Raw genomic sequence first — 13,711 nt, forward strand, 5'->3', positions numbered from 1 at the left:
CCCAGACTGACCTCACCACAGTGATTTTCTCTCTTTCTCCCCAGGATCCTTCTTCTTCATGCTTCTCTCATTCTTAATCCTCCTCCATGACATCCCTCCGCAGCTCACCCACTCCCTTTTATCACACTTATCTTTATTGGATAGAGCTGTGACTCATCAGGTGTGCGGCTGCATTGGGTAATTAACACAGTAATTAAGAGGTATTGAGTAATTAACACAGTTACTCATCAGGGATGAGTATTGCCTGTATTCCTTTCTCCTACAGATGGTGACCTGGTTTGTATCACACATTACAATTTCACTCAGGTCTGCTTGGGTGGGAAGACAACAAAGCTGACCAAAGCAGCCCAAGGGCTGCCTCCCTGTGCCTGCAGTGTCACAGAATCCCAGAATCATCTAGGCTGGAAAACACCTCCAAGACTGAGTCCAACCTGTGACCCATCCCCACCCACCCGGTCACCAGCCCAGAGCACTGAGCATCACATCCTTGAACACCTCCAGGGATGGGGACTCCACTGCCACCCTGAACATCTGTGCCAATGTTTAACAATCCCTTCAGTTGGAAGACCTGAATTCCAGAGGAAATTCCTCCTGATGCCCAGCCTGAACCTCCCCTGGCACATTTGAAGCCCCCAGCAAGGGAGGCTGAGCTCCAGCAGACTCTCAGCCACAGGGTGATAAATTCTGAGGTGATAACTTTCAGCACCAAGAGCAGGGAAGCAGCTCCTGGAGTTGTATCTCACGTTTATGGAGCACATCCTCCCTCGTGCTGCAGCCCTGCACTGAGGTGGCACCTGAGGAAAATCAAAATCAAGGGCAGGAACAAGGTTTATGTTGTGCTGGTGCACCCAGGGACGCAGCTGCTCGCCGTTGCTGTGCACGAGAGCCCGAGCTCTGACTGTGCAGTGGCACTGAAGAAAATGAAAAAAGGGATGAAAAAGGGATGTTTACCATTTGGGTGGTTGTTTCCTCAAAGGAGAATTATCTGTTTCTGTGCAGGCGAAAAAAAAAAAAAAAAAAAGAGTCATTGAGAGAATTTCCCCTCTTTGCTGGATAACTTTCAGGATTTCCTTTATTCTTTTTACTTTTACTTTTTGCTTTGTTGCTAGTCCTTGAAGCTTTGGCAGCTCTAAACCAAAAATACTATTGAAAATTAGTACTATTGACTACAAAGTGTGCAGGATTACGATTTCAGTGTGCAGCACAGAATCAAGATAATGGACTTTTAATTCAGATGACAGGCACTAAGTCATGTTGAGAATGAAGCAAAAGCAGGTAGCTCTCTTATGCCAAGAAAACTTGTATTAATGGAAAGTGCTTCTATGAAAGGACCATTAACTTCTTCTGTATAAAAGTACGAAGAATATGATGCATAATCCAAGCTTTCCCCTTGTGGGCATCCACACAGCAGCTCTGAAAGAGCAGAAATAGAGGAGCTAATCATCCATCTTTTTGCTATGCAGCAGATGTCAATAAACTGGAGTTTGTGTTCCATTCCACTAAAATCCCAATGTCCCAGGCAATAACCTGTCTTTCAATAAACCCAGGGCTAATGTCCATTGAGATGTGAGCTAATGCTGAGTGGAAAATGACTTTTCTGTTTACTTACATCCAAATTGCATTTTATTCATTTTCATTTACCAGATAAAAACAATTGATTGCCTTGGCTAATCCTTTGTAAAGAAAAGGCCTTTGTGAACAGGGGAACATTGAAGGCACAAGAATTCTAGCAGAATAAAATTGCCTTCCCCACGAACAATGATTTTAATTTCTCCACAGATGATGTCTCCCAATTCACTTTTTAAGCCCTGGATGCGAGAAGTGGTTTGGGTGCTCTCCAGAGGCTGTAGGCACCATATGTCAGGGGGAAGTCTAGAGGGCAAGCTACAGGCTGACTGATCAAACACTGAGGCTTTTATTTTTAGCTCTGCCAGAATTTCCACTGCACAGCTGTGATCCTCAGCTGCTGCCAACTGCCTTGCATAACCTGGGCACGCTGAGATACCTCAGCAGTGCTGCCCAGGTATCCCTGAGGGCAACGCCCCTGGCTTTACATAACTGAGGGGGAAATCTCTGGAGCAATTCACCCCATCAGCACGGGAGTGAGTGGGAAATGCAGAGCTGCAGCTCCTCGGCAATCACCTCCCATCCCTGCCACCCTCCCCGCTCCGCCCACCCTTCCTGCCAGCGTTCTCTGCCCACCCTTCCTGCCAGCGTTCTCTGCCCACGCCCTGTGCCTCCTTAAAGAGCTGTAATTACACCTGTCCCCTTCACCTTTTCCAAAACCCTTCCCTTTCCCTGCTCCCAGGCTCTGCTGCCATCTCCTGCCTCTCCATCCTCAGCCCTGACAAGTGGTACCCAGTGCTGGGGCTGCTCTGGGCTTTAGGGCAGGGTGATGAGTCCACAGCCCTGTGGTTGATCAACTCAAAGCTCTAATGCTGATGCCTATTTTGGCCTTTTTTTTCCTGGTGTTTTGGCAATGAGATCTACCTGCTCAGTTCACCCAGCCAGCCAGGCAGGTATGTGCCCCCATCAGCACCTAAAAGGCTCCACCTCAAGGTTTACAGGACTTTGAGTCTGTCAAAACATCTGATAATGAGAGATTTGACAAAAGCACGAGTCCCTAAAGGGCACTGCTATATCCCCATGTGATCTTAAAGTGAGGAACAGACACTGCATCCCCTGTGCACAGGTGGGGAAAGTGGGGTGGTGCCAGCCCTGGGCAGGGACATGGCCAGAAATGTCCCTGGTGCAAGGGGAGACAATTTGCTGCCACTGCAGCTGGGTTTGGTCACAGCAGGAGGAGGGTGACAGCTCTGCCCAGGCCACACAAAGAAAAGTGTCACTGTGGCTTGTGTGTGTGATCTGAACTAAACGTGTTTTGGAGAGGTCATGGAATGGTTTGTGTTGGAAGGGTTCTTACAGATCATTCATTCCACCCCCTGCCATGGCAGGGACACCTTCCACTATCCCAGGCTGCTCCAAACCCCGTCCAGCCTGGCCTTGGACATTTCCAGGGGTCCAGGGGCAGCCACAGCTTCTCTGGGCACCCTGTGCCAGGGCCTCCCCACCCTGCCAGGGAACAATTTTCTCCTAATATCCAATCTAAGCCTGCTGTCCTTCAGTTTGAAGCCATTCCCCCTTGTCCAGCTGCTCTTGTGATGCCAGTCTTCTGGAAACCCAACCAATTTCCCCTTGCTGTATTAATTATTGTTTCTGTTATTAATCATTGCCATCATCTGCTGGTTATATTTTTTTTTTCAATAATTTACTCTATTAAATACAGGTCTGGCTCCCCACATGAAATCACAAGGGCTCAAGGAAAACAGGGATATAATTTTGCCAAGATGTGCAAACCAAGCACAGAAAGTCACTGTACTTTGTGTACTTGATGAGGCCAAGAGATCATGTGCTCACACCCCCTCCCTGTGCCACATTAGTCCTGAGGATTTCTGCAGGAATATTCATGCTGGAAACTACCACTGAATATGAGTAATGGTATCAGTTTGGCCTTTGTGAAAAGATCATTAAATCACAACGCACTCAGAAGGGACAAGAGTCCTCAGGCTCATTTCAAGAGCTATTTTTAGCTGTGGATATGAAGACTTTTCTTATCAAATAATTAGTCATCACCAGTAAAGGCAAGTTAACTTTTCAGAATAAAATAGGAAGTCATTGAAACCTTTTCTGAGTTTCCAAAAAAGGTTGATTTAGAGATCATTGAAGCCTCTGCACCTGACTCTAATTATTTAGGAACAGAAAATGGCAAAGCACAAAAAAAAAAAAAAAAAAAAAAGAAACTATTACAATTCCTGCCTTATTTGAAGGAAAAAAGGCTACAGATAAAGACATTTACCCAGATTTCTGTGTCATCCCAGTATTGCGGAGGTGCAGGGGGATTGTAAAATTTTTTTAAAAAGAGATGTTTTACAGCCAGAGTAGTCTTTTGCAGAAAAAAAGGTGAAATCCTGACCAGCCAGAGAGATCACGGAGCAGCTCCATATTCTTGGGAAATGATGTTCTGACTACAAGCCAGCAGAATAATGCTGTCACAAAAAATGCCAGAAGCCGTGTAAATTTGTGGTGAGGGGCTCGTCACTTGTAAAATAGTGGAGATAATGATGCTGCTGTGCCTGGCACTGGGGACATTTCATCTGGATGGCTGCATTTCATTCCAGGCTCACAGATAAATTGGCAGAGTTCAAAGGAGAACAACAAAAAATAACGAAAAGGGTTGAAAAGGAGACCTACAAGATAAGATTAGGGAAACTGGGTATAGCTGGACTGGAACAAATTAATCTAAATGGCAGGAGGGAGGATTTAGGTTTTAAGTACAAACCAACCTTTATAGCTTTAAGAAAAGTTCAGCCACGGAACAAGCTGCCAAGGAAGGTTTTAGCCTTACCATCACTAGAGATACTAAAAGGCAGGAGACCATCTGTCAGGGAGAGTTTAGGGATTAAAAAAAAAAAAAAAAAAAAAAAAAAAAAAAAAAAAAGAAAAGAAAAACAAACAAACAAAAAAACCCACCCCAGAAAAAAATATACTGGCTTAATTTAAGAATTGAGCTAAATCACCCATTTGTGAGTAGAGTTTAATGGATTAGAAATGCCATAGCTTCTCTTTTGAGGGGAAGTTCCTGGATCTTTCCACTCTGAAGGTTGTCTTGATCATATAAACCAATACAAGGGATTTCTGCTGTTTTCAGATTGAGAAGGATATTTGCATTTAAATGCTTCCAGGAGATAGATGTCTAAATATTAATTTCATCATATTGATAGTACACTCTGCTTTTTTCCAATCAGGCTTTGAACACTTGGATAGAGGCAATAGTGAAAAAAGAATTATGAGTCATGGAATATCCTGAGTGGGAAGGGACCCACAGGGATCATCGAAGTCCAACTCCTGGCCCTGCACAGACATCCCAAAATCCCACCCTGTGTCTGAGAGCGTTGTCCAAACACTCCTTGAGTTCTGGCAGTGTGGGGCCATGACCACTGCCCTGGGGAGCCTGGATAACAAATTGTCACCATCCCTGTTTTTCTGTGGGACCCTTTGTTCCCATGCCTCAGCTCCTCTAAGAGGCACTCAAGGCAGTCCTGTTAAAACTTCTGGAAAATCCAGGTGCCCCTGGGTTACCATCTCCCACCTCTCATCTCCACCAGCAGCAGGTTTGGGAATCACAGCTGTGTGCTGGTGATGCATCATGGCTGTATCACTTCATATCATCCTTTCTCTCCCAAGACTCCTAATGAAGCTGCTCTTTGGAAATCTCTGAATTCTGCTAGAGACCTTTCTAAATAACATTTCTAAAATAAGTTATTAATTTTCCCTGGAGCTGAGGCCAGTGGGAGCAATGGTTTGAACAAGGCAGATGTTGTGGCATCTGAGCTGCTCCACCAGCCATGGGTGAACCTCGTGCAGTCCTGGTGATTTGGTGGTAATAATTTGTTGATACTAAGAGGGTCAGTTCAGATGGGATCTTGGGAATTAGGAATTGTTCCCTGGCAGGGTGGGCAGGCCCTGGCACAGGGTGCCCAGAGCAGCTGTGGCTGCCCCTGGATCCCTTGGAAGTGTCAAGGCCACGTTGGACATTGGGGCTTGGAGTACCCTGGGACAGTGGATGTTCCCTTCCTGTGGAAGAGGAGGTTAGAAAGAGATTATTTTTAAGAACTCTTCCAACCCAACCCATTCCATGGCTTGATTCTATGATTCTGTGATCTTTCCGGGTTGCTCCAAACTCTGACTGAGTTGTAGGAGCCTCTGGTCTGGGCATGAATCCAAGACTCATTTCTACTTTCTGTAAAACTTGCACTTCCCCACTTCCCCCACAGGTTTGGCTGTGGCTTGCTTTTCTGTCTTTGATAGACTCCACATTCTTTGCAGTTTTCCTCCTGTGGGCATTCCTGTGCTTTTAGATGGCTTTTGGTTCCTTCCATTGTTCTCCTCCGTGTTTACTTCCACAGGTTATTTTACAGTCCAGGCAACGATGTGAACTAAGGATTTCAAAGGCTCAGGCAATTGTTGTGATCACTCAGCTGTGGGTTATTCTCTTTTGGGATAATCTGGCAGCAATTTGGAGCAGAGGCAGCTTGGATGTGTCTGGGGAGGGTGTGGGTGTCCGTGGTGGGAGCCATAACTCCATTTTCTGCAAAATCTACTGCTCTGAATATTCTTCCATGCAACCTATGGGAATGTTGGGGTTATCAGCACAGATATCCCCCTAATTTAAATCTTTCTTTTAAATCTTTCTTTCCATTACTGCATTACTCAGTTAGGCAGAGCTCAGTGAGTTTTTGGAAGTTAAAAGACCCACATTATCCCTGGAATATTTAACTGTCCTCCTTCACCCATCCTGGCTGAATCCACCTTTTCTCACCTCAGCCAAACACAGATAGGCCTTTGAAAACTGTGAGTTAGTGGTAAGAAAAGAAATTAACAGCTGTGACCTTGGATGTGGGCAAAGGATGAGTGAAGAGCAAAACTAAGGATCAAGAAAGCTCTCCTGGAACATGAACTGAATCTGTGTGCAAACACATTTACCTAAAAAGGAAATTATCTGACAGGGGCAGCCACAATTATTCTAAATTTCATGCCAGATCACTGTTTCCTCATTATGTTTCACTGTACATTAGGGCTGTGTCTGTAAGATGCACTCTGAACTGCACAGTGAAGAAAAGCCTTGCTACTGAAAGAGCCATAATTCATTTACTAACAGCCCCTGTTGCTGGGCTTCAATAATGCAATCATTTTTTCTGTGTCCCAACCATATGATTATTCCTGTTGTGTAGGAAATTTAAGTCCAAGGAATGTCAGATCAAATCTAAAAGCCTAGTGCTTACCAATAGTTTTTATTCAATTAAGTAGCCATTACAGAGCTCATGCTGTTTCAAATGACATAATGCAGAACACAAATGCAGTCTTTTATTACAAATGTATGTTCATCTAAACAAAATGGCACCAAGACAATCCAAAGCCATTACAATTTTTAGATTATTGTGCTTAGGCTATTATTATATGGTGAGCAGTTGCTGTGAAAGACAAGTGGGGGAACTGGGGCCTCCATGAACCACACTTTGAGCACAGCAGCGCTGTTATTTGAAGTTTATTTGTGAGATTTTTAAATGCAGAGGAAGTACTGATAAAATAAATAATGAAAGCACTGAGCTGCAGCTTGGAGGATGCTGACTTTGCAGGTGATGAGTGGGAAAGTTGTGCCCAGGGCCAGGACCTGACACAGACTGAGGTGCCACAGGCAGAACCTGGGTAGCATTTAGGTGTTCCCCTCAAAATGAGTTCAAAAAACCTCTGTGCCTTCCCACCCAGTCCCAAGCACCTCACAAGTCGTGTTTGCATGTCCTTTCTTCACTGCCCACAGGATTTCTCTGGTTCAGCATCTCTGAGGGCTCCCTGTAGCCAGCACAGGGCCAGAGCTCTTGGCAGCCCCACTGAAATGATGCCCAGCATCACAAGTGCCTTAACCTGCAGAAGGTTTTTTCCTTTTCCTGTGTAATCCCACAGCTTGGCACCTCTCCAGCACTGCTGCCCTGATGGGCTCCTGTGGGAAGGGCATGAATCCCTCCTTTCCCTCTATTCCTGGCTGTTCAAAGGTGACTAATGGTGCATTTGTGCCTTGCCCTGGTGATCAAACACTCCTGTGGAAGGTGGGAGAGGAAGGAGAGAATCCCCCTGGGCAGAGCTGGGAATGACAGTGGGATCAGTCCCCCTGAAGGAGTGAAAGGCTGGCAGGTTGTCACCACTCCCTTCCCAATTTCAGACATGTGGTTGTAGCTGCTTTTTGTTGATCCAAAGCTGGGCTAACACAGAGATAAAGGGGCTCAAAGCTGAACAGTGCAAACGGACACAGGAAGCCTGTTAGGATTTACTCCTCAAATACTGAAAATACAGTGGAAATAGAGAGATGGCACAGAAACAGTTGCTGATTATGTAGAGGTTGAAGAACTGCATCGAGAAATAGAGTTTAGATGGTTAATTTCTATTTTTACAGACAAAAATGAACCCCAAACTTCCAAAGGTATTTTGTGTCTGATTTATTATTTTCTTTCCGTAACAGTCAACGCAGTCCAAGATCTCTGAATGTTATCATGCAAAGAGGAAGGACAGGCACAATTTCCCCACTCAAACCACTTTATTGACACACTTGCAAGACAAAAATAAACTGCTCCCTGCTTCCTACACCCCTCATGCCAGCTTCTGTCTGCAACTTTTTTTTTTTTCTTTTTTACTTTCAGCTCATTACGAGAAAGTCATTTTATTTTCACATTTTGCTGGCAGCTGGAATTCTCCAAATGAGGGAAGCAGGGCTGAGATGCATCTATCTCATCCCTCAGCAAAAATCCCTGCAACATACGGTGCTGTTATGACTCCGAGCTTTAGGTGGAGAGGGAAACAGGCATCTGGGCTGGGTTCATTTGTAAGGCTGCACTTGCTGGATTAATATGGAAAGACAGATGAAGGCAGACACTTTAATTACTTCACCCTAACTTTTTATTACAACATCAAGTAAAATGGTGAGTTACAGAGGATAATGGGCGTGAAACATCTGGGATGAAGTCACACACAAGCTCATGGGTTGTTATCTGCCAATGGGGTTTTAAATATTGATAATTTCTGTACATGCATCTTTGTGTTATTTCTGATCTTCTCGATAAATCATCTCAGGATTACTTTGTTTTGCGCTGTGAGGTAGCTACTAGGACTGGGACCCCGCTTTTTTCTTCTGGAATTTTCTGAACTGGGACTGTATCGCCACGGCCGCCCGCTCTGTCTCTGGCGCGTCCATGTCTATGTCAAACTCCTCTTGGACCTTCTTTTGCCCATCTGCTCAAAGGAAACAGAACAAAAACATCAACGGGTGTTTCAGACAGGGATAATCACTGAACAGCACAGGTGGAAAATTCTGCTTCTTTCTCCCTCTTCCTACAGATCCTTGTTAAATATTGATGTTAAAGCCCTATGTCCCTGAACTGTATCTGGCTCTCAATTTTAAGGCCAAGGAAAAGGCATCAAGAGACAGCCATGGCAACAGGGACCAGATTCAGGGAAAAAGCCTGGGACAAGTCTCATCAAACCCTTCCCAGTGATGGAGTTTGTGACAGCCCATGGGGACCTGGGCACTGAGGAGCAACATCCGAAGGGGGCTCAGCACTCATCCAGCATCTGTGATGCCTTCAGTTTTCCCTTTGCTGTATTCCAGCCCCTGCGCTGCCCAGGGTGCAGCTCTGAGCTCACACTCAGGCTCACTCAGCTCTGCACACAGCAGGGACACAAAACAAATCCTTCTCCTGCTGCACACCAAGGACAGCTGGGACAAGTGTTCAGCCCAAAAGCACAAACAAGGGGGGCTGAAGGGAGGAACAAGAAGGATGGGACTGCATCACCTGGAGCTGGAATTGGACAATTAAACCCCAAAATGCAAATGGACCCAAACTTATGAAAGTGTGAGACCTCGTGATGGGTCGACCATTTTGTGTCCATTTTGGGTCCACCTTGGGTGCAGCCCTGGTCAGGCTCTTGTCTTGCCCAAGGTGTATTCTTAAAGGCCTTTCAATAAATATCTGCTTTATTCTCCAGCTCTCTCCAGTCTGTTCCAGGTCAGCCTTCCCAAGGCATCATCTGGGCAAGTCCCCCCTAGCCCAGGGAGCCAACAGTGAGGAACAGAGGGATTCTTCTGTGCCACCAGCAGGGAGGACTTAAAGGTCTTCTCCAACCTAAATTATTCTATCTTTACTCTTAAACAAAAAGGCAGACAAAAATATTTTAAAGTACAGGCATTAAGGAAGACCCTTTTCTTATGACACCTCCAACATGAGAGGAAGAGAGAATATTTCCTAAGGCTAATTTCCATCCTTTCCACTCGTTTCCTTTCCAACATGCAGAGCTCTTCCCCTCTGAATCATTTATGTCCAATCTCTCCACCACTGTGCTGCTTCCCTCACTTCTCTCCAGGCTCTGCTCTTGTCTTTCATCCTCGATCCTTGGCTCTTTGCCTTCCTTTATTCCCAGCTTTCCCTTCAGCTGCATTTGGCCTCCACGTGGACAACCCAGCTGACTCTGCTGAATTTTCCTTCACCCACCTACAAGTTAAAAGTGCAGCCCTGGGAAAATTCCTGCCCTGGTTGCAAAGATAACCCTGAACTGCCTGGACTGAGTTAGTGGGAGCAAACGCTCGCCCCACTAACCTCGGCACAGCACCGAGTTTTTCACCAAAAATTGTTTGTTAAACTCCCTTATGTAACTGTTGTGTGCCAGCCCGCAGTGAACGTCACGCCAGGAGTCTGCAGGGAGCTCTTCCTGGGGGAATTCACCCATTTTGAACCACTTTGCATTTAATTCTTGACTTTACTACCTCCAGGGTGCTCATCCCCAAGTACCATTAATGCAAATAAAGGCAACGCTTTCCATGTTTTATTAAAATGAAAAGAAATTTATTCCCCCATTGTCTCTGCACACTGGAAAACAGGGATGCCATTCTATGATTTTAGCATGAGCCCTGCAGTATTTCTTGCCTTTACTTCTTGTTCTTACTCAGAACTCGGTTTTCGTGTCCATTTCTATGGACCACTCTAAACTGAGAAAATATTTAAAGGGAAGGTTTTGCAATATTCCATATTGATTTTATTTGAACTACAACAACCAAATAAATGCAGCTATGCTAGGTGTAAGACAAATGTTCACTTAGTATTTTGTTTTGTTTAGAAAACATTTAAGAAGAAAGATGAAAATGGAAGAAGAAGGAGAAAATCTGGATAAAAAGAACAGCTTGAGAGCTCACCAAGTTTTATTATAAAGGCTAATGAAAAGCTAAGCTATCAAAACAAAGATTTTTGTGGAAGGGAATCAATCCATTAACTTTACGCCATTAAATCACAGAATCATGTCATTAAATCTGAGAATCTGCATGGTTTGTGTAACTATTCAAGCAATACAACCGCCCTAAGTACAGAAATACAATTATAGTTTATCTTCCATGGGAAAAGGGACGTGAAGGTCAGAAGTGACACAGCCAAGGAGAAATTGGAAGTGATTTCGACTTGGTATTTATGGGTTAAAGACAACCTAACAGTAAAGGTGGAGTCTATCCATCGATTTTAGCCTCTCAGTGTATTAATTACTGTCCTTTGGAAATTCCAGTTGGGAGAACCAGATGGGTGGACGAACAGACACAATTGGGTTTGTTTCCTTGATGAAATCTGGCTCGTACAGCTCATTTCCTCTCACAGCCCAGTTTTAGCACAATCTTAACTTGCAACAGTGACTCAGCAATCTCATGTTAAGACTTGAGAAAATGCAGTATTTAGTGTAATTTGTCTCTAGAATTTCCAGGACACTTAAATCTTTGCTTGATATGTTTCCTCATCACTGCCTTAAAATCAACTGTAATACAATAATTTACAGTGTCTTAAGGTTTGACTTCCTTTTATTTTTTTAACTTTATTTTTTGACCCACTGTTGTTGACATCAAAACCAAAATTCCAAATGAGCTCTTCCTGTATTTCTATTTTTCTATCACCACTGAGAAAGGGTAGGATGAGAAGTTTTCAGCCACGACTTAGACTTCTAATTAAGAAATTAGAAGTGTTCAAAAGAGCCAAGACATTTATATGAATAATGAAGAAATTCATAATTAGCACATGGTAGGGAAATATAATGATTACGCATATATGCATAATACACATTATAAAACAACATGTGCATTATCTATATATGTAATGTAATAGACACACCTGTATAATTTTCTTAATATTATAATAATAATGTATTATAATAATACAACCAACTGCCAACAAACTCACACCCTTTTTTTACTAATACTTCTTGACACATTATAAACATAATGCCCGTATTTCATTTTTATATACGTATGGTCCATCCACATTTACACACATAGAGAATATATATTACTATATGTGTATATAATTGCACAGACATATTTGCTTAAAGAGTTTAAGACCTGTGTTAAACTGAAAAGAGCTGGATTGAGTATTTCCAAAATTTTGGGAGTGGATTTTTCTTGGAGTTCTCCCCACACCATTTTCTACTGATACCTGTCACAACACAGATACTTTAACAGATGGACTGTCAATCTGGAGAGAAAATTCAGTGGGGTGCCAGCTTGGGCTTTGTCTAAGGGAATAAAATTCTAGCTTTTACCTTGAGCTGCTTTCCTAAAAGCAGCCTTGTGATTTAGAAAGTATCACACCCTGAAAACTACATGGTTTTACTGGTTAGGAGCAGGAGTTCCAACTCCCTCATGACAGGGGAAAGAGAACAAGGTGATCTTTAAGGTCCCTTCCAACCCACACCATTCTATGATTCTACAAATTAAGAATTAACCAATTAATTACAATGAAAACCCAGCCTGTGCTCAGGACCTGCACAGACTAGAAATCACCTCACTGCATTGATAAAAAGACTAAAAGCCTTTTTGCACCCTTCCTACTCCATATCCACCCATGCCACACTAACTTTTACCTGTCAGTAGCTGTTCACATATCTCAAGCGTGCAGGCTGTTGGATTTGAGTCCCCAAGTCATTAAATTTCTGCAGAGAGCTAAAAGCAAGCCTGTAGAAATGCTCCTCTTTCATGCACCGTGTCCCAGTCCTGGTTTTCCTTTCAGAAGGGATAATTAGCTTGGAAATGGTGTGAAAACCCAGAAAATTCTCGCTCTCAGCAGGCCAGAGCACAGGTAAGCACTGGCACAGGCTTTACTCCTGTGCTTGATTTTTTCATTCCTGCTGGTGGGGGCCAGCCATTCTGGTAACAAACCACCTTCTTTCAAGCTACCTTTAGGAGGCAATAAAGGTAGACCAGGACTCCCTCCCCACCCTCTACCACACACAACCTCTTGTTGATATCATCACTTACTAAATTACACGATGATTCCTTCCACATCTGAGAATCCCTGGACTACACCCAACCCCATGAGAAAACAAAACTGTTGTCAGCAGACTTAAACTCAGGAGCTTCTTGTGATTTTACAGGGTTCAGAGATGGTTGATAAGCCCTGGCCTGAATTCTCTGCCTTCTGAGGAGGCATCTGCTTTCATTAGCACCATAATAAATCAATCCCCCTAACCCTTCCCACTAAACTCAGCTATTTCAAGGCTTTCCCTGAAAGATTTCTTCATACTTTGCTGGACTCCCACTCTTCTGAACACACCCTGATAAACCAGGGCAGTCATTCCATGTCCCTTCTGATCACTGCCAACAGGGGAAGTGAACGATCCCATGCCGGCAGTTGTTGGCCATAACAAAAGATTGTTACCCAAAGAATTTTCCAGAATCACACATTTACATGGACTGGCTCTGGTGCCAATCTGATCAGTGGTAGGACAAATTCCTGGGAGCACAACATCAAATTTTTGCTGACAAGGGGCACCCCACACACCAGCACCATAACATTGCAGGGCTGAAATCAGAGACAATTTATAGGGTGCAGGTTTTCCCTCGCCGCAGGCAGCACTCAGCCCAGCAGGAGAGCCTGAAGCAGCAACTAATGAGCTGCTTTCAAAGTCTCCCATCCTCTTGCACTGTTGCAACTGAAAAAAGATCTATGTATTCCCTTTCCAGATGAAACAGCATTAGAATGCTGTCTCCATGATCTGCCACTGTGCCTCGTGATCCATGGCAAACACTGGATGGATAATGAAGCTGAAGGAAAACAATAAAATCTTACACATAAATCTA

General features: G+C 44.0%; 1 protein-coding gene across 1 annotated transcript in view; it reads right to left on the reverse strand.

The window, feature by feature from the left end:
• Positions 1–8,036: 8,036 nt before the first annotated feature.
• The window catches only part of PCP4 (Purkinje cell protein 4), a 48,007-nt gene continuing 42,332 nt past the window's right edge, over positions 8,037–13,711 (reverse strand). Inside the window, exon 3 of the mRNA XM_063393174.1 lies at positions 8,037–8,841. Coding sequence (XP_063249244.1) covers positions 8,714–8,841 — 128 coding nt within the window. The 3' untranslated portion in view covers positions 8,037–8,713. The remainder of the gene's footprint in view (positions 8,842–13,711) is intronic.

Source organism: Prinia subflava, chromosome 3 (assembly GCF_021018805.1).
Source record: "Prinia subflava isolate CZ2003 ecotype Zambia chromosome 3, Cam_Psub_1.2, whole genome shotgun sequence".
Taxonomy (NCBI): domain Eukaryota; kingdom Metazoa; phylum Chordata; class Aves; order Passeriformes; family Cisticolidae; genus Prinia; species Prinia subflava.